At 39.3% G+C, this 19,712-nt stretch overlaps 1 protein-coding gene across 2 annotated transcripts in view; it reads right to left on the reverse strand.

The window, feature by feature from the left end:
• Positions 1-19,712, reverse strand: part of DYRK4 (dual specificity tyrosine phosphorylation regulated kinase 4) — a 28,746-nt gene that overhangs the window by 1,533 nt on the left and 7,501 nt on the right. For both annotated transcript variants that reach the window (XM_057425934.1, XM_057425944.1), the window contains exons 2-12: positions 18,314-18,397; positions 16,820-16,969; positions 13,520-13,655; positions 12,163-12,326; positions 11,691-11,827; positions 10,811-10,951; positions 9,274-9,412; positions 6,903-6,984; positions 4,930-5,102; positions 3,737-3,797; positions 3,056-3,185 (exon numbers count right to left, since the gene is read on the reverse strand). In XM_057425934.1, coding sequence (XP_057281917.1) covers positions 3,056-3,185; positions 3,737-3,797; positions 4,930-5,102; positions 6,903-6,984; positions 9,274-9,412; positions 10,811-10,951; positions 11,691-11,827; positions 12,163-12,326; positions 13,520-13,655; positions 16,820-16,969; positions 18,314-18,397 — 1,397 coding nt within the window. The remainder of the gene's footprint in view (positions 1-3,055; positions 3,186-3,736; positions 3,798-4,929; positions 5,103-6,902; positions 6,985-9,273; positions 9,413-10,810; positions 10,952-11,690; positions 11,828-12,162; positions 12,327-13,519; positions 13,656-16,819; positions 16,970-18,313; positions 18,398-19,712) is intronic.

A 19,712-nucleotide genomic window follows, 5' to 3' on the forward strand; every position in this document is an offset into this window, starting at 1 on the left:
GTTGTTTGGTTTTGTTTTATTTTGCAAAATCTCTACATTGACTTCATGTTTTCACAGTTTTCATTTACTCAGCTCTCACACCCCCATACTCACAAGTACCAAGTGTTTTGGACAAGGGCACTTGTGCGTCACACAGAGGACAAGTGCTGTCAGCTACTGAGCCATCATCACAAGTCATTGGGCATGTTCCTTCAGATCAGAGCCTTGCTAACTTCGGTCTCCATAAATGTTAGGCAGGGTAGCTACTCATGATCTATTTTTCCTTTTGGAACATATATTTGTTTTCCTTTCAGGCTAACGGGCAAATGAAAATGAACAGCATATGTGATAATCAATCTGCAGCCTTGTCGCCATGCAGTGGCTGTGAGCTTTGACATTTGTCACTGTGCTGTGGTCTCACCAGAGTGCAGGCTTCCTGGCTGTGACAGACAACATGCTCCCCAGTTTTACTTCAGGAGCAATGGCCTTCATTACCAGTACATACCATTCTTTCAACCCCTTTTCTGCTGTTTTTTTCCAGTGCTCAAACACATTTACTTTTCCATTCTTACTGTGTTACTGTCAGTCCTAATACTTCTTTTACAAATCTCTGTATCAGTTGCAGACCGTTACATTCTGATTTGTCTCATCTTAGTGCTGTCCAGAACTGTACAGAAATAATGTAGGAAAACAAACAGATTCTTGTCCTCACAAAAGCTGAATGATTTTTTGTTTGTTTGTTTGATGTTTTCATCTGCAAAACAGTTATATACAAGTTGAACAAAACTATCTGTGAAGTTATGGCAAATGTATCAAGCTGCTTTGGACAGACACAGATTTGCAAACAAAAAAGACAAAAGAGTTCAATTCTTTTTGTCTCCAAAAGAGTTTTCTTTTCAAACCATACTTCATTCCTTTGAAAATTTAAACAATCCCAACACATACCATTTTTAATGTGCGACTTGGAGATACTTGTTCACAAGGTTGAGTTTTTTTCTGATTCACAGAAACTATTTCCTAAATGTTATGATTCAGCCAGCAAAACAAAATGGATCAATGATTCATTCAAATCTAGCAAAATGAGAACATTACAAGCAATCTCTTTGTGAAACAGAGAGGGTTGATTTTCTTTTTATCATGTAACCATATGGATTTCTTTGTTAAAGTACTACTGAACTGCTAGAAAGAAACCTACAGTCAGTGCTAAAAATGACAAAAAATACTAGTCTTGCATAACACTGGAAAAGTTATGAGGCCAGCTTCTGCTGCCACCACAGAATAAAAGTTAGGATCCAAGCTCATCCCGAAAGCCTTTGTGCACCTGTGCAAGAGGTTAGTATTTAAGGCAACCAGACAAAAGTTTGTTCCTGCATGGTCAGTCTCTTAGTTTGATGGATGAGTAAAACCCCATTAGTAACCATCTCCCAAGCAAAAAGACCTATTAGTAAAACAGCACCTCATATCAGCAGGGTCTGTGGAGTCCCACCCTGTAAAATGCTTTAGTAACATGACCGCCTTGGAAAATAAACATGATAATGTTTGAGCTTCTCCCACAGTACTTCATTTATTGAAAAGTCCCATTTATTTTGTGATAACAGATGACATGCTGGTGACTAAATCATGTCTCTCTTCCCCCACTCAAACACATAGGCACTTTGCCACTGACACTCTCACCATGAGTGAGGTTCAGTTTTGGAACAAGTTGCCCAAGAGGCTGTGGATCTTCCTCCTTGGAGATACTTAGAACCTGACCAGACAAGGTCCTGAGAAACCTGTTCCAAGTTTGCTCTGTTTTGAGTGGCAGGGTGGGCTAGATGATTTCCAGAGGTCCCTTCCAAGCTAAATTATTCTGTGATACTAGGTAAAAAGTTTCTGTATAGAGAATTTCTACCTTGTCTGAAGGCTGTTAACAGTTACATGCAGTTTGCATTTAGCAACATACAAAAATGTGCAAATCATCAATTTCCTTTAAGAAAAAAGCTGCGGACCACTTGTCATACTAGGTATTCAGTAGCAAAATCCTTGACTAAAGTCAACAGTTTATCCTAGAGATGATAGGTTCTGAGACATACTAGACTCTTTTCACACTCTGAGCTCCAGTGACTTATAAAAATCCATTCCAAACAAGAGAATAGAAAAATACAGTTTATCAGCTAGTTCTTGAAATGTGAAATGCCACTGCTATCAATGAAAAATAACTGTAACTATGAGGAGGAGAAAAAGGTCTTAAATCAGCATACAAACTACAAGGTAACACTGTGCTAACTATGCTAAGTAATTCTCCACACTAACTACCATAATCAAGAGAAAGCAATCAATACCATTGATTCTGGGTTGGAGACATGGCTGAATAAAATCCTCTGCTAAAGGTGAGGCATATGGTGTAGTGGAACTAAAAAGAGTCTAACCTCATCTGAGGGAATGTGCATGCAGAGCAAGATCTTTGTAAGCACATATTCAAAGAAGGAGAACTGTTTTCATTCATATACTACAGTATAACACCTGATTGCCATTTCCAAGCCCTAGCACAGAAAATTCCATAAAGGCATTCAAGCCACCTATGTCAGCTCCAAGTATAACTTCTGCTGGAGGAAACAAGAAGACTTTTTCTAGTAGGAGCAGGAGTTAGATTTAAATACAAAACCAAACCTTGATCTCCATATGCACACTGCCTTGAGACAGTGCATTACCATTATCTATGTTATCTGAATGAACCTTTTCTGATAAAACAGAAAGGTTTAACTGTAAAAGTTCTCAATGAGTAAAAAACATTGCTTTTGGAGTTTACTGTTCAGCATCAGAAGATCTGCTTTTAGACAGGATGATGTCAGCTTTCTTCTGTACGTTAGACCAATCCCATATAGGCTTTCTGTGCAATGATTTCTCTCTGGAGTAAGCTATGAATAATACTGTTATGCAAATGCTACCATGGAAAACAAAACCAAAGCAACCAAACCAAATCAAAAAACACCCTACCAAGAAAAACCCCAACAGGTACAAAGGTTTTAAATGAACAATAGAATGAAAGCAAAGTCAGAACTAGCCTGCTGCATGTAAGTCAAAACTATGAACTCACCTCAGACATCCTTGCAGAAAGTCCAAGAAACCAGCATCATTGGTTTTCAGTACTGTGCTTAGATCCTTGGAGTCTGGGCATCTTTTTTTCCCCTTGCTGTTAGTTATGGATTTAGGAAAACCTTTGGAATCTTAAAAAAAAAAAAAAAAAAAGCTCAAAAAAAAATGACATACATCCTCACCAAATATTTAAGAGCTGCAAAACCAGTGCCCATATCCATCCCACTAACTCTGGTTTTGCCCTGCTGGACTGATAGTCTGCCAGCATTGTGGCAAACAATATTGTACACATCCTACAGACTGAATCCTATGCTGTGGTTTTTTGGGTTTGTGTGATTTCCAAACCCAAATTATACATAAAGGAATGAACTCAACGTGTATCAGTTCCCAAAGCTCGCTGTGTTCCTTTGAGCAGTATTTTTAAGCAGTAACAGTGGAATGGATTTCTCAACTCCTTCCCTGTCACTTTGGCAATGAAAGGCCCATAAGACATGAAGAGGAAAGCGGCAGGTTCACTTGTAAACTTCATGTTACCCTTTTGCTTCTCCCCAGTACCTGTCCCTGAAAAAAGTTTTGTTAGATAAGAATTAGCTAAGGTTATCTGGCTCTGCTCTTTACCAGTGCTACTAACTAGTGATTAACTAGCGGGGAGGAGTCGACAACGACAATCAGAAGCAGTTACCAAAGAATGTTCGCTTCCTTGATGCAGCCTGGATAAAATCAGCTGGTGGAAGACCCAATACCTTCAACACAGAAAATGAATTCATGAAGTTACTCCTCATGTCATTAACACACCTAACAAGTATGTTAAACATACTAAGCATCAGGAGAGAGGTGGTATTTCACTCTCCATTTGAAAGGAAGTCGAATGCCACAATTTACTGTGAAATGTCTGCAAACCATTTCATCTTGTGCCACTTACTGTGGAAGGAGTTAAGGGATTCCCTAAAGCTGCCTGCACACAGAAAATGTGATCTTATAAAGGATGATACCGGAATCTTCACTACCACATATCTGTTAATGACAGCAGTTGTAGAAGGTAACATGGAGAGATGCTGTCTTTTAAAAGTCTTGCACAAATTAACATGGCAAGGATCAGAACTCGGGGCTGAGTTCAGTATCAGGTTGCATTTTAGTGATTGGTGTGGAGTAACTAAGCAACTTGCTTTCAGTTTTGCACCTATTCTAAGATTTGCACTGGGTAAGTGATCTGAGGTTGGAGATGTCACAGCACATTCCTAAAACTCTTTGAAAAACATTAAGATGATAGTGCCAAACCCCTTGATATGTACAGACAGTATAAGAAGGGGCAGCATCCACAAACTGCGGCTTGAGAAGCGCAGGGTGACTATTAGGAAAAACTTTTTCGCCACGAGAGTAAAGCAGCACTTGAGTAGGCCACCCAGTGGGTTTCTACTCAAGACTTCAAGGTTTTCAAGATCTCTAGACAACGCTACAGCTGACTACTTAAATGTTAGCAAAAATCTCTTTCTCAGCAGGAGTCTGGACTAAAGAGATCTGATGCAATTGACACAGATTTCTAAGAGAGAAATTATCATTTTGATTGCTTTTTCTTCCCTTTATATACACTTCTTCTGTTCTAACTTCTCCATACAAATTCTGACCAGAATAGAATATGTTTCCTTCAAAAGCAAAACAGTGAGTGTGCAAAGTGGTGTTTGGCACATGGAATGGAAATAACAGTTTTGCCTTAAAACCCATCATCTCAAAGGGCTCTTTGTCTCTGTAATAAAACTCCCTCTAAATGGTCAGCCTATAGCCAATTATATTTCATTATCTCTTGAGATTTCTTTGTTTCTGGCAATGTAGTTTATTGGGTGAATATACAATTAGAAAGATAATCCCAAAAGTTACCTCCATGATGCAGGCAAGTTGGTCAACTTCATTTTCCCCTGGAAACAGTGGATAGCCTGTGTAAAGCTCAGCTATAATACAGCCTAAACTCCACATATCAACAGCCATAGCATAAGGATGACCAAGAATCACTTCAGGTGAGCGATAAAACCGGCTCTGAACATAGGTGTACACTATATCAAAACAGAAAATTAGACAAGAAGCAAAATATCGTAACTGGGACAGAAACGTAAATTCCAGACTTCACAGAAAAGTGAAATACATGTTCAGGCATCATAAATCTCCTCTACCCATTAGATAACATTAAGGGGTTGCTCACACAGGCTCTAAAAACCTTTTCTAATCCCATCCTAAAATCAGTGGGTAATATACTTTCCACTATTCTATCTGGAAATTGTTCAACCAATTTCACTGAAGGAAATTATTCTACTAGTGCTGATTCAACTTACTCCATGTTCATTTTCCTATCTGGAGGTCTTTGCCTTCCATCAACCAACAGTTCTTCATTATTACAGGCTTGCACTGTAGGAAATACTGGTTTCACTGACACCTAAGGAACTTCTACTGCCTTCTGATTTCTCTATTAATGCATTACCGTCCCAGAGCAGATGTCAAAAGATCTCATTCCAAAATTAGGACTCATCATAGTGGGAGGTCTAATTATTTTATCTCTTGTCATTCAGACAACTAAACACACTTACTGTGTTATTTTCTGTTATTTTCTTATTCCTACCTCTCTGATCATCACTTTGTATTTATGCACTTCTTTGCATCCCACATTCCATCTTTCTGGAAGGAAAGCATCCTGAAAGTAAGTGCTGCATGATATGTGATTCCTCCAAATCTGTACAGTCAGAGAGTTCCATAGTGGCAATCCACCCTTGTGCATCTGACCAACTGCACAACTGTTGTCTGATTTTTGCCATTCCAAAGAAATCGCTGACTTTTTGCTTTCCACTCTCTAAGCCTATACCACTTTGAGGGTTGAACCAATTCTCTTTTCAGCTGACTGTCTCCTCTCCTCAGTCATGCTCCATCTTTCCTTTCACTTGTTTTACATTTCAGTTTGTCAGCCTACCCAAATATTTCAGGCTGCATCTCAGATTACCTTCTACTCAAATATGGGCAAACTTAAAATGATTACACACTCCTACAAAACTGGGATGCAAGTGGTCTGAATCTAGTGGTCTGAATCCCAAAATATAGCTGAAAAAGTTTAAATCATCTTAAATATCCATCATTCATAGGAAAAATATGAGCCATACAAGACTAGTTTTGTTTTTCTAAGTTAATGAAATGCAGTGCAGATTTCTTTCTTGGGTTTTGGGTTTCATTGTTGTGTTTGTTGTGGTTTTTTTTTAACAGATAATATTTGCATTCCTGATGATGATATCATTCTTGCTTTACAATATGTCTACTAAGATTTATTATTAGGTGAATTTTTATGCATTCATTTCTCTTCTACTAATTTGGTTTTTGTGACCTCTTGCACAGTCTACTTAAATCTTTGATTAAAAAAAACCAACAAAAAAACAACAAACAACCAAATTTAGATTTTCTGGACTAAAACCATAGTTTCCATTCCTCCCATTGTATGAATCCAAAAAGTACCAATTATAACGTAACCATCCCACTGAGAAAGGCTCTCTGCACCTGATAAATTCCTTGCTAAGTGAAGTATTGAGATTATACTCGTATGCCTATTAGCAAGAGCTAGTCACTCTTGCAAAATGAAATTCTGATTTCAACAGGTATAGAGGATCCCAAGTCATCAGGCTTGGGATGAAGAAAAAGCATGGCAATAGAATATTTGTCTCCAACTAGTATTTGTTCTACTACCAGTAGCTGAATAGTTCATCAGATTCTAAGGACATAGGTCACTATATGTGCTCAAGCAAAGAAGTAGTTTTCACATTATTCAAAATTAAGAAAGCTTATTAAGAAAATTACATCAACTTGACTTTTCTGCAAACCTCTTTGGTGTTCATAGCAGCTTGATCCAAAATCAATAACTTTAACTGAGCCTTGGCCTTTGTGGTATAATAGTATGTTCTCCTAAAGAGAAAAAAGAATCACAGGGAAAAAGGGGTTTTAACACCACATTAGATTAATTAACACTTTGGAAAGTAATCAATGCATAACACATCGGGCTTACACTTATCTGCATAATGAAAGCTTCAAACTAGAACTTCCTTGGGAATGTATTTGGTAACATGAGTAAGCATCCAATAATGTGAAATGAACCAAAGAGGCAAGATTTGTGGAGTTATCCAGTTTGAAGGTTAGCTAGACGAGGACATCATACAATCCAAGCCACTGCACTGTGCAGTGTGTGGTGTCATCAAGGTACCAGCTGGCAAGAATGCTTGCTGTGTGAGTAGAGTGAGCTCCACAAACCTCATTATTTGTTAACCTAGTAAAAGGCAAACTGCATCTGGTTGTATGCTGTGCTATATTAACCAGAACCATCCTTTTGTAACCACAGAAAGCCCCTGTCCCATGAATAAGCAGTGCTTCACGGTTTTTCCATCCACTGCTTTCAGTTTTCTCCAGACTGTCTTTAAGCATACCACTCTCCATCTCACAATGGTGTGATCCCACTGAGAAAGGCTCTCTGGGATCCCCAGGAAGTGATGGATGGAAATGGTAGGGTCTTATGGATTATTAGCTGGGTGCAGATGGGTACAGCACTGTGTGCCTGCAATTCCCTACAATTCCAGCTTGAGAAGTGATTCTTAAACAGCTAGCTCAGGAATAATTGCACCAATGAGTAAACATAGCCTATTAGCTCTCTTATGCATAGCTGACTTTTATCCTCATTAAAAATCTACCTAAATCAAGGGTTTTCTTTGGTTTCTTTCCATTTCTCAGTGGAGAGATGACTGCCTTTATCAACCAGTTTTAAAGTTATTATATGTCAAAGCTTTGAAGTGCTGAGCAGTTCCCAGGTTGATGACAAATAATGAGAAAGTAGTTTCTTAGCTAATTAGTAGGCTCATTAGGAAATACTTTGTGTGACAAGAGGGAGAAGCTGCTACTATGAAACTCAAGGCAAGTACTGACTTCCACTACCAAAGTGCTCTTGGTCTTATTAAGGGAAGAAGCATCCTCCCTCTGCCCTTCATGCTCATGGTAGAACTCTGTCTCTAATACTAAATGTCTCACAATGCAAGGGAGCTGATTAACTGCAAGACCAGGTTCTGGGGCAGTGGTTACCTAGCATTAAGTCCAGAGAAACTTCATACGCTACATTACATTTAGAAATATCAGAGGAGGCAGATGGAGTAACAGATGTGAGTTTCAAACACATAAATTCACAAAACTGTACAATTGTAGAATGAGAACAAAATTGTCTTTTAGCAAACTCATTAGATGTTCACTAATATATTACTCTATTTAAATACACTCATTGATATTGCCAACCTCATTCCTTGTCAGTGGCTTCCTGAAAACAGATTTCCCGTTGGGCTAATTGTTTCTGATTAAGATATTTTAGCTATTTGCAAGTCTCACTTCTCACTGCAAATTGATCTGGCAAAGATGTTGTCAAGACAATGAGTACAGACAGTATGTGACTCTTCAGAATTCTGTGTCAACATACATTAAGCAAAGTGAGAGCAGAATTTCATCCTTCTCATTTTTACTTGAGAGCTGATTAATTTATTGATTTACTGGTTCATTTGCAGTTTTGTAAATAAATCAAGAGAAACATTCACATGAAATTAAAATAGAATTACAATACTCAGAAAATCTCAGAAAATTTGAAAAATCTAATACTGGGGATTAAGGAAAATGAAAATTTTTCACCTAGCATGAATGCTTAGCAGATATAGCAGCAGGACTTGGCTCACAGATGTTCCTCCAGAAATAGGTGAGTACCCTAAACTTTGTACTGTAGAATTCCTTTGCCATCTACTAGGCTGCTTAATTTACAGTTACTTATATAAAATTAAATAGACTTAACAGAAGAACCTGAAATAGATGCCTTTTGAATATCATCTCCATATCTCCTTGAATTATAATGTCCCTTATCTTGAAATACTTAGTTCCACAAGTACTCTTTCCTTTCTTTAAGCAAAATGTTATTACCTGAATTTGATTCATATCTTCATGCATTTTGGCAACCAGCTGAACTCGTATAATAATTGCAGTGAATGAACTGAATCAATGGAAAGAATTACTTGGGTCTAGCAGTAACACAGCCTGGAATAAACTACAGCTTCAGTACAAATAGCCTACTGGGTTTTAAAGATTCTTCTGAGAGTTCCCTCCCAGTCAATAAAAAATAAATTGAAGCTAACGTATTCTGTGCAGAATAACAGGTTATGAAAGAACTGTACTTACAGGCTTCAGATCACAGTGAATGATTCTTTCCTGGTAGAGCACTTGTAAACATCTCAGCACACACTGAGTGAAGTGTCGAATTAAAGACAAACTGAAACCTTGGAAATTGTTCTTTTTGATCAACTCATACAAATTTATTCTGCGGGGGTTGTGGGGGTGGAAGAAGACAGAAAGCAGAAAAGAGATTAGGGAACTTATTTTTAAAGGCATGATTGCTTACAGTGCATCAAGAGAGTATTTAGCCTCTCTTCCTACATGAGGAAGGACTCAAGCAGAAGAAAATAACTTAGCTCTTTTTCTCCTTGAGAATGCTGTTCTGCATGTAATATGCCCAGAAATCTCCCTGATCCTCCAGATCTAAAGGCATAATGTCAGTGCCTTGCTTGCTTGCTAAACTCAGTGCTATGTTATGCAGCTGTGCTGATTTTCACTATCATTGAACAACTACCATTCAGGAACTGAGAGAAATTAATTTTCTTCAGTCTCCTTTTGCTCTCATTTCTCTTTGCTTTGGCAGTTTGCATAAATCCTTTTCACCTAAAGAGTCTTTAATCAGCAGTAAATACTTCTAGATAAATACCCCTGTGAAGTCAGGCCTTGTTAGGTTTTTATATCTCTCCTGTGACCATTGTATCTTAGCTCCTTCCAGTAGGTCATTAAGTGATGTTGCAACATGGGAATGCTACCCAGGCACTCGGAGCACCAGCAGCCCTGATGACTCTCCCTAGTAGCCTGAGGTTACCCCCAGCTTCTTACAGCCCAGGACCCCATGACTCCAGTGACACCACAGTAGGGCTGGTCTCCAGCTACCCCATGAACGTTTTGCTATGAGTTTCCATAGTAGCTTTCTGAAAAGAGTGGTCTGTGTCTTCTGTGGAGGTAAGGAGTCAACTCTTGTGTCTGTGAGTGACAGACTGACAAGCAGCAACACAGTGAATTTATGTCTCTTTGAGATTAAGTCTTCCATACAATAATGAATATTCAGCAAGGACTGTAACATGTGCAGCAATGGGGGCTTCAATTTAAGGGATGGGGAACTGTGAGTAACCTCCATGATTCCAAATTGATGCCCTGATTATAAGGGTGCTGGTGAATAAAATGATCTTACTTCTCTAAAATTTCTCCAAAATTTCTCCTAAGATGTGTCCTGCAGCACAGGTTCATAGAAAGCAGGAAAAAGCTATATTTTTAAATTATTTAATATTATCTGTATTTATATACCCTGAGGTTTAACAGTCCTGCATTAATTATTTTACTCTTTTCCCCATAGGTCTTTCAGGGACGAAGACTTTAATATACAGCACAAAAAAATAAGGGATGGATCATGTCATTATCTGTCTGAAGCCTGTGAATGGAGCTTTTTCTTGTTCACCTTTGGTGAACAAAGGCTCAGTTATGCAGTCTGTATTTAGACAGTATTCCTTTCTTGTAACATTAACAGCTGAAATTCTTCTGAAGAAGACATAAAAATTAATGCTTGTAAGGCAGAAGGTCTACAATGCTCCCTAAGATTTGTGTAAAGGAAAGTATACTTTACCCCAGCAGTTCGAAGGAAATACAGAAGTGATTACGAAAGTAGAAGTATTCCTTCATGTGGATGATATTGTGAGTGTCATCTTTGTCCTTCTTCAGGAGAGCATCAAGGATCTTCACTTCTACCAAAGCCTGGCTGTGAAATCTGAAATATCACATGACATAGAAATGATAACATTAACTTAGTCAAGCATTTGTAGAAATACAAATGCTACGAACACTATGATCTTTCTGTAAACTCCACATGTCAGACAATGATTAAAAATTTACCATTCACCCGTTAACTGCTGTAACTTTGATTCATTGTGCTGGTTTCCTTGTCTAAATATACTGGCCTTACATAACATTTAAGAGTAGTTATTTTTGACTTGTCTGAAAAAATGTTCTAATGAAAAAGTTTCAAATTAGCATCCAGAGTAAAATCCTAGTGCTTTCGAAGTCCATAGGAATGCTTCCATTTACTTGAACAAGGCCATATTTCACGCCTATCACAGTAAGATAGTTTTGAAGAGCACCCTTACATTTAGTGTTCACTGATGGTGAAAACTAAACAGCTAAAACTCTGATGCTTCATTCCCATTTGCTTCATTGACTCTGGTTCAAGCTGGACTCAACTGAAAATTTGTAACCAATCACATAATAAGAAGAGCTTGTTTAGGACCATAGTGTAGAACATTTTGTGTTAAAATGAGTGATTGGAGCATCCCAGCATATTCCTGTGGGTTTTGAGTCCTGGGGGAAACGTAGGCTCTCAGCTCTCAGTCATGCAGGGCTGATCTGATGTAGAGGGGGTTTCATTTTGCCTTGTTCACATTATCCCAGATTGTCACAGCCTATATAACAAAGAGTTGAATATACTCGTTTAAAGTCAGCAGATGTCTCACCTTTTCTTATTCCTTATTATCTTCAATGCCACTAATTCATTGGTTTTATGATCCAAGCATTTAGCCACCTGCCCAAATGACCCTTTCCCAATGACCTCCAACACTTCATATCGATATGCAATATGGTCATGTAAAACCTTCAAAAGAAAACAAACAGTTCAGGTTCAAATATTATTACAAAGATCAGGCTTTAAAGTAGTTCATGTTAAGCCTATGTTAAACAAGAGTGACAGAGAAAATACCAAGTGCATGCTTTATTAATCTACCTACCTTGAATCAATCCCAAGTTAGATGCAAAGTGGGCCTCTCTTTAGGATTCTCTTCTAAGCTTTAAAGTGATTGGTACTGATGTTTTCACTATGTGAATATCTTCTAGAAGCAACATTTATCTCACATATATCACTTAAGAGTTGGCATACAGTCACTACAAACTTATCCATCTGAAAATGAATACCATACTTTTTCCACTTACCTTTAAGTAGGAACCATGCTCATCATCATAACAATTATTATTCTGGGTTTCTGGCAAACCTTCAATCTTTTTAGCTTCCAGCCCAAGAAACCATAGCTCCGTGTAATTGAGAATTTCCTTTTGCTCATAGACTGTTAAATGGTTTCTAAAATATTTCAAGGCTTCTAAATCAGAAAACAAGAATGTAAAACCAACAATCAATAAAATGTTGAAACCTGGTGGCAAATTGCTTTCACCATGGAATACTTTACAGTACAGCATGCCACTGAGCAGGAGGTTGAGTAGGTGACTGTTAGAGGTCCCTTCTGAACAACATTTCTATGATTCTACAATGTTGACATTTTGCACAAATTTATGTTTCTTTTTTTTATTTTTATTACTTACAGTATTATGTCCAAAGCAGTCAAAGCAGCAAAGCATTCATCATCTGTCAGCAAGAGCTCAGGTAAAAATTATTTGATTCTGAGCAAAGTTATCTACCTAGGTATTTTTGAAAATCCTGTATGTTGCCTATCTGCTTCAGGAAGCTTCATAGCATTCATTGGAAAAAAAAAAAAGGTTTTATTGGTTTGATCATCATATTTTAAGAAATGGCAGTAAGCTTTACTTAACCAAAGGGGTTTTTGTGATAGAAGACGTCAAGGAAGTTCAGATGCATCAGATTTGGAATCAAGTGAGGCCCAAATGTGCTGTTGCCCTAGTTCTGATTCTTTCTGCCTAGAAACATTTGAGCTACCCTCACACCTCCACTTGCATCGCTTAAATCTAGATAAATAATCAGACTGTAGCATTACAAAACATGTTCTTTAGGCGTGCATGTGGGTGTTTCGTTAAACACTGGCAGATCTTAATCCACTAATGCAGGAATGCTATATCATTTCAAATCAAAAAGTCACTACTTTTTTTTTTAATTTATTATTATTCCTAGACTCCTTCTAAAAGCAGATAAACTCTGTCAGAACTTTCTAGATCTGAGAACTCCCAAAATGCAATTTAGCCCACAGAGAGAAAATGTGTCACAGCTACAAGCAAGTGGGAAAAGTGTTTGATCATTGTAACAAAATAGTGCTGTCACCTACATGTTCTGTCATAAACCTTAGACAAATCTACATTATTTTGTATAATGCATACTTCTCTCATTTATATATTTCTGTTAGTCTATTCATTCTCCTATTGTGTACATCCCAAAGTAGGATTTTTGGAAATCCCTGAAACCATCCGTATACCTGTCCTCCAAATAGTTTGTTCAGTATTTCAGTGACCATTTATCATGGGGCCTTTGGTCACTGAGTGTCCTGACTACATGTACTCTTTATCAATGCAGGCAGCCTGTCACCTCAGTTCTGTTATATTCTACCTGAAGCTGTCATAGGCAGTTTGACAGTGATGGTGGTGCTTTCCAGTTCTGATGGCTTTGTCTGGGCTCTGGTATCACTTTCAGGAAGACTGTCTGGAAGGTTAAATTGGGAAAAATTTCCTTGCGTTCCATTTTCCTGCCAAGCAAAAAAAACCCCAAACAAACAAAAAGGTGAATTTTGTTTGATCTGTAATTATAGAAATATATACAAAACCAGATTTAAAAATTCTACATTCCCAAAGACAAAGCTGCAAGCTATCTATTTTGTGTTTGTTCAGTGATCTTTATGTCAATTTTGTGCTGCAAGAGAACAAGCATGTTTGGGGACTAGAACACCCTACTTACCCAGACAGCCAATTTTGCCAATATCACTAGAAGTTACTGGAACACATAAAGGGAAATCTCTAAATAAGAGAAGGAAGCTCATCTTCCAGGTTCATTTAATACATGGGCTCTCACTTTTTGTAAGTTTTACAAATTGCTATGGCTTGATTAAGTTGCAGTAGCACACATGCTAGTACAGAGAGCAGGAAAGAGAGTATAATAGGCATTATCAACCTCAGATTTCTATGTGGACACATCTGCTGGAGAGTTGTGCTAGAATTCTTGAGATTGCTTCTGCAACTCACAGGACTGAATCCACCCTGCCCATGGCAGGGGGGTTGGAACTAGATGATCTTAAGGTCCATTCTAACCTTAACCATTCAATGACTTTATGAACTGCAGGAACACCAGCTTGGGTCTGCACACATACACATGTATAACAGAAACACCAAGACTGGTATAAATGTGTGGGTTCAGAAGCACTAGAAGGAAGACATTGAAGAAGAAGGGATATACACATATCACCTATACCAGCAGATGACCAGGATCACAGCACATGAAGATTCTCAGGGTTTCCAGAATGGGAAAACAAAGCATGGACTGCAGAATCAAGTCACAAAGAGACGATGAAGGGATGGAAACAAAAGAGCACCAGATACGGAGACAGGAGACTGTACTCTAAGATAATGATGTAACGTTTGGTGTCCCAGGCCATGTGCTCCTCAATCCCTTCATTGAGGGGGAAAAAGACTCAGCAGAGATGACACATCCAGTGGATCTGGCAGAAGCTACAGAGAGGGCTATGGCTTCTATGAACATAAGATGAGGAACAAGAACTGCTGAGGAGAAATAGAATCTATTTGAGGAACTAGGGCAAGATTGTCTGCAAAGAGACAGGTTTGAATTAGGTACAGCAGGGAAGAGTCATCATAACTTAAAGGCCTTGATACTGATGGGGTAGTTCAGTCACCCCAGTATTCACTGAAGTGGCAAAAGCATCTGGGGAGATTTCTGGACCGTTCTCAATGCAGGTGATTTGAGAGGCACCGCTAGACCTGTTACGCAAACATAAGCGACAACTGGTTGAGGATGTGAAGATCAAAGAAAAGGCAGCTTTGAAGGCAGTGACCATGTGAGTATGGGGTTTAAAATCCTCAGAGAAAAGAGACAAGTGGAATTACAAGCCATTTTCTCCAGGAAAGCACTTTTTGGCTTGTTCAGGGACCTTCTCATTATAAACCCACGGAAGACTGCCCTGGAGGGCAAAGGAAATCAGGAGAGCTCATTGTTCTTCAAAATCAATTTCCTAAAAGCATACGCATCGTCCATTCTATTGGTCTATGAGAAACTGAACATGAGCCAGCTTCAGTGTGCCCTCGCAGTCCAAAAACCAACCGCATCCTGGACTGCATCAAAAGGAGCATGACCAGCATGTTGAAGGAGGTGATCCTGCCCCTCTACTGTGCTCTTGTCACATCCCACTTGAAGCACTGTGTGCAGTTCTGGTGTCCTCAACAAAAGAAGGACATGGAACTGTGGGAGCAAGTCCAGAGGAGGGCCTGTGACACTGTCTCCCACTGTATGCTTGAAGCCCAAACAGTGAGATATGAACTGGACAAGTGAGTGGAAAATTGGCTGGTCAGGTTCCAACAACTGGTTAGTGGCAATTGGTTACCAGTGACAACCCTCAGGGATCAATACTAATGCCTGAACATTTTAGTGTCTTTATTAATGGCCTGGACAATAGATTGAGTTCACCCCAAGTCTGCAGACCATAGCAGGGCTGCTGCCCAAAGGGATGTCAGTGGGGCTACAGGTATCTTCTAAAGCTGAACAAAGACAAATTCTAAGTCCTCCACCTGTAACAGAATATACCCATAGAGCAGGTCAGGCTGAGGGACAACAGAAAGGATCCAGCTTTGCAGGAACGTGGGTCTGACAACAGCCTGAACGTGAGGTAGCAGCACGCCCTTGTAGCAAAGAAGGCCAAACACATCCTGGCTGCTGTTAGCAAGAGGATAGCCAGAGATCTCCACATCTATTCAGCATTTGTGAGACCACGCTGAGAGTACTGCGTCTAGTTTGGGGTTTGCCAGCACAAGAAAGACATTAACCAACTGGAGCGAATTCCGGGGAGAGGTCGCACTGGTTAGGAGCCTGAACATATGATATTCAAGAAAGGGCTGCAGGAAATTTGTTTGCTCAGCCTGCTGAAAAGGAAGCTTCAGGAGTGGCGTTACTGCTGTCCAGTCACTTGACAGGATGGTATAGGGAAAGCAAAGCCAGATTCTTCTCAGAGGTGCATGGTTCTAGGAAAAGATGGGTACGTGTCTAATAGACACAAGTTACAGCACAGGAAATGCTGATTAGATATTAGGAAAAAGATTTTTTTACCATTAAAGTAGTTCACTATTGCAACAGGTTGCCCTGAGAAACTGTAGACTCTCCACCCTTTGAGATACTCAGAACCAGGCCCTAAGCAACCTGCTCCAAGTTTGTTCTGCTTGTAGTGGGAGGCTGGGCTAGATGTCTTTCAGATGACCCTTCCAACCTAAATGCTTCCTTAATTTATTTATAATTTCTCATCCTTTGAGAAAGGCCTGATGACTCACAAGACTGGGGAAGAATGGAGACACAAAAGGTCAGTCTCAGTGTCAGGAGGGTACAAAAGCCATATTCAAATAACCAGCACATGGCTGCCAAGACAAGAAGAATCCAGGCGATGTGATATGAGCTAACCAGTCGGAAATATCTGGAGATATATACAGCAGTGCTGGTAAGTAATCCATCTGATTGTTTACAGCTTTTCCTTTTGTTTTCTCTTTAAGGCTGGAAACAGAAACTGATGCAAATGCTGACACTACATTATTTCTCTCTTCCCACACACAAACACACTTGTGACACTCTCTTAGCTGTACTTAGAGAGAAGCTGATTTACCAGGCAAACACAAGATTTCTAAGAGCTTTACAACTCACCTGAATAGAGGAGAGGACATTCTGCAAGCTCTTATTTGTTATCTGAGGCAGGCTGTTTTCAAGGGGGAGAGGGTTTGCAGTGTCTGCAATCAAACCATGTTTTGCTTGACCTTCCAGATGCGGGAGGGAAAAAACACCACGACTGACTTTCTAAATAGAAAGCATATGTAAATATTACACAGAGATCTAAAAAGCAATCCTCTGTAATGCAGAGAGACTTAAATCCTTGGAAAATAGGTATGATTCACTTCTGACACCTAATGGCAAAGGGGAAAAGAGCAGGGACTCTCCTGCAGCTCTGCTGTACTAACAGGCAGAAGTTTGTCCAGGGAATCAGGCAGCCTGGCACATTTTAGGGCGTGAAAATTTCCCCACAAGGACACCTCCATTCAGCATCAAAGCAGGGACTGCTTCAGCTGGAAAAGGCAGTTGGTCTTGGAAACTAAAGAGCTCTTCCAGGAGAACTCCTCTGAGTGGGGAAAATAAAGCATATGTAGGGTAATAAAAAGGAATGAGTTGTGAATGGCAAGGCAATGTCATTAGCTATTCCCAATGGTAGAAAAGAAACTGGGATTGGGCTGCTGCCAAACATCAGGAGTGGGGACAGTGGGAGAAGGTCTTCCCTGCACTTGTTTCTCAGTATTTCCTTCCCCCTCATTTCCCATGGAGTTTGCTTTGACTAGGCCCCTTTGTTGGTGAGGGAAAGGCAAGTTCTGTGCAAAATTTACTGAAAAATAAAGGCTTATACTAATTTGAAAACTCCAGGATTTTTAGTCCTTCCTTTAGACTTCTATTTGTTATTTGCAAGACATTTCTTCATTCTTTAAATTCTTTTCATTCATTCTTTAAAGTCAGTCATTTAAAGATGTTGTCTTATGAATGTTAGAACCTCTAATAATCTTTGCTATCTAAGTGAGAGAAATCACAATCTCAGCAGCAGAGAAAATTTTTGTGGTAGACTATTTCTTTGTACAATGTTAAAAAAAAAAGTTGGATCTGAAACTGATCAACCATGCATCATCAAAGGCAGAACAAGGACTAGAGAGTTAAGGCTACAACACATACAAGTCTGTAACATTTTCGCCATCAGGGAAGGGTAGAAACATATTTGTCAAGATTTTGACAACAACAAAGAGGTTTGATACCTCATCGAAAAGCAAAGAAACAAAGCTCTCAATCCAACCAACTTCAGTGAATAAATTTTATTTCCCAATACTATGGAAAAGTCTTTAAAACCTTAGAACTTAGTCCAGTGGACTTTCGATGAAACCTTCAAGAAACAGGGGTGATTAGACATAAGTAATGTCTTAAATGCTACTGAACAGCTAGCAAACCCGAAGTACAGGTATTAGGGATAGGAAGTCATACAGCTACAGGGGAAAAGGAAGAGAGCAGGGAATAAAGGATTTACCTCTGCTCAGATTCATTTATTATAGGGGTCCCCTAGAAAACAAGCCTTCAGATACTTTTAAAGTCAGTTGAAGAGTCACATACCTGGTGGAAGACTCTATTTGATCCCAGATGATCTCTCTCTTGAACAGTCAGCTGAGACTGGGAAAATGCATCCACATGGGAAGACTGCAAACATGAAATGATGCTTTAATAAAAATGGTACTGGAAAATAAAAATAATCCTGAAATCTCTGTATGGTTTTTATGTTCCTTTTCTTTGTGGCAATGTCTGTGCCAATACAGTATATGAGAGAGGACCACAAAAGCTACTGAAAACAGGCTATGGTCTAGCAATTCCTCTCCCAGTCAAACAGCTGTTTTGTGGGCAGGTGCAGAGACAGTCTGCTTTGACCATTATGCCTCCCAGCATGCTTCATATGCCCATGTGGCCAGTGGAGGGAAAGGGGGGGGCTTTTGCCATCTCTAAATACGTGCTCAAAAGCCAACAGGGGGCCTGCTTGGAAGGACAGCTTTAAACTGCCTCACAAGGTAGATTGTGTGTCCATCCATTGTTAAGAGCAGCACTAAACTGCTTCAACTTGTGGTACAGATTTAATGAAAACACAGCTATGTTGAAATTTACTGAGATAAAGAAAAAAAACCCATTGGTTCCAATGGACAGGTAATATTAGCAATAAATACAAAGAGAAAAAAAGAAACATGAAAAGTGCTAAGCAGCTCATCATTTTTAAGATTTTGGTGGTGGTTTCAGCAGGTTTTTCATAAAGATCAACATGATAAGGTAGCACTTTCTGTCCAATAGACTATAGTGAACTGCAGAAATCTGTAGATACTGAGAACTCTGTGGCTATCACAGCTTGGAGCTCTGCTCTCTAGACAGAAGTGAACCCCACTGGGTTTAGTCAAAAGTGTTCCCTTGTACCTGGGGTTTGAGATACAATGTCATTCCACTCACAGTCAAAAAATCATCTTTCTCCAAGTAGACACATGAGATCCATTACAGAAGTTCAGAAGCTGCAGAACAGCAATATTTTCTCTAGGGGCAGAGGAACTTGAAGCAAGGAATTTTGGTTTCCAAATAACAAATCTGCAGCAAAAATTATCCTACAGATGTGAGGTGCAGATTAAAAACTCTTAAATAAAGCAGCATGGTATTCTTCTTCATCTGTTTTACAGCCAGGGCTTCCATGGCCTGTATTGGGCACATTACCTGATGATGTCTTTGCTTTTTGCAATGACTTTTAGTCTATCCAGTGCCAGTATCGGTGTCAGGGGATCACTTTTTAAAAGCCTCTGTCATGGACTTACAGTTAGTCCACTTGAAAATATGTCTACATACTGGAGGAGTATGCTTAATGTATTTTGTACTGGCCAGTGCCATAAAACGTCTGCCATGGTGCAGCCTAGCCACACTGAAATTGCCTCTGACTGAGCCTGAAAGCAGAAGGGACAATTCAGATTCCAATGCTGCATGTGTGCCA

Source organism: Pezoporus wallicus, unplaced genomic scaffold (genome assembly GCF_028554395.1).
Source record: "Pezoporus wallicus isolate ANWC-B61680 ecotype Strahan unplaced genomic scaffold, APGP_CSIRO_Pwel_v1 scaffold_3294, whole genome shotgun sequence".
NCBI lineage: Eukaryota > Metazoa > Chordata > Aves > Psittaciformes > Psittacidae > Pezoporus > Pezoporus wallicus.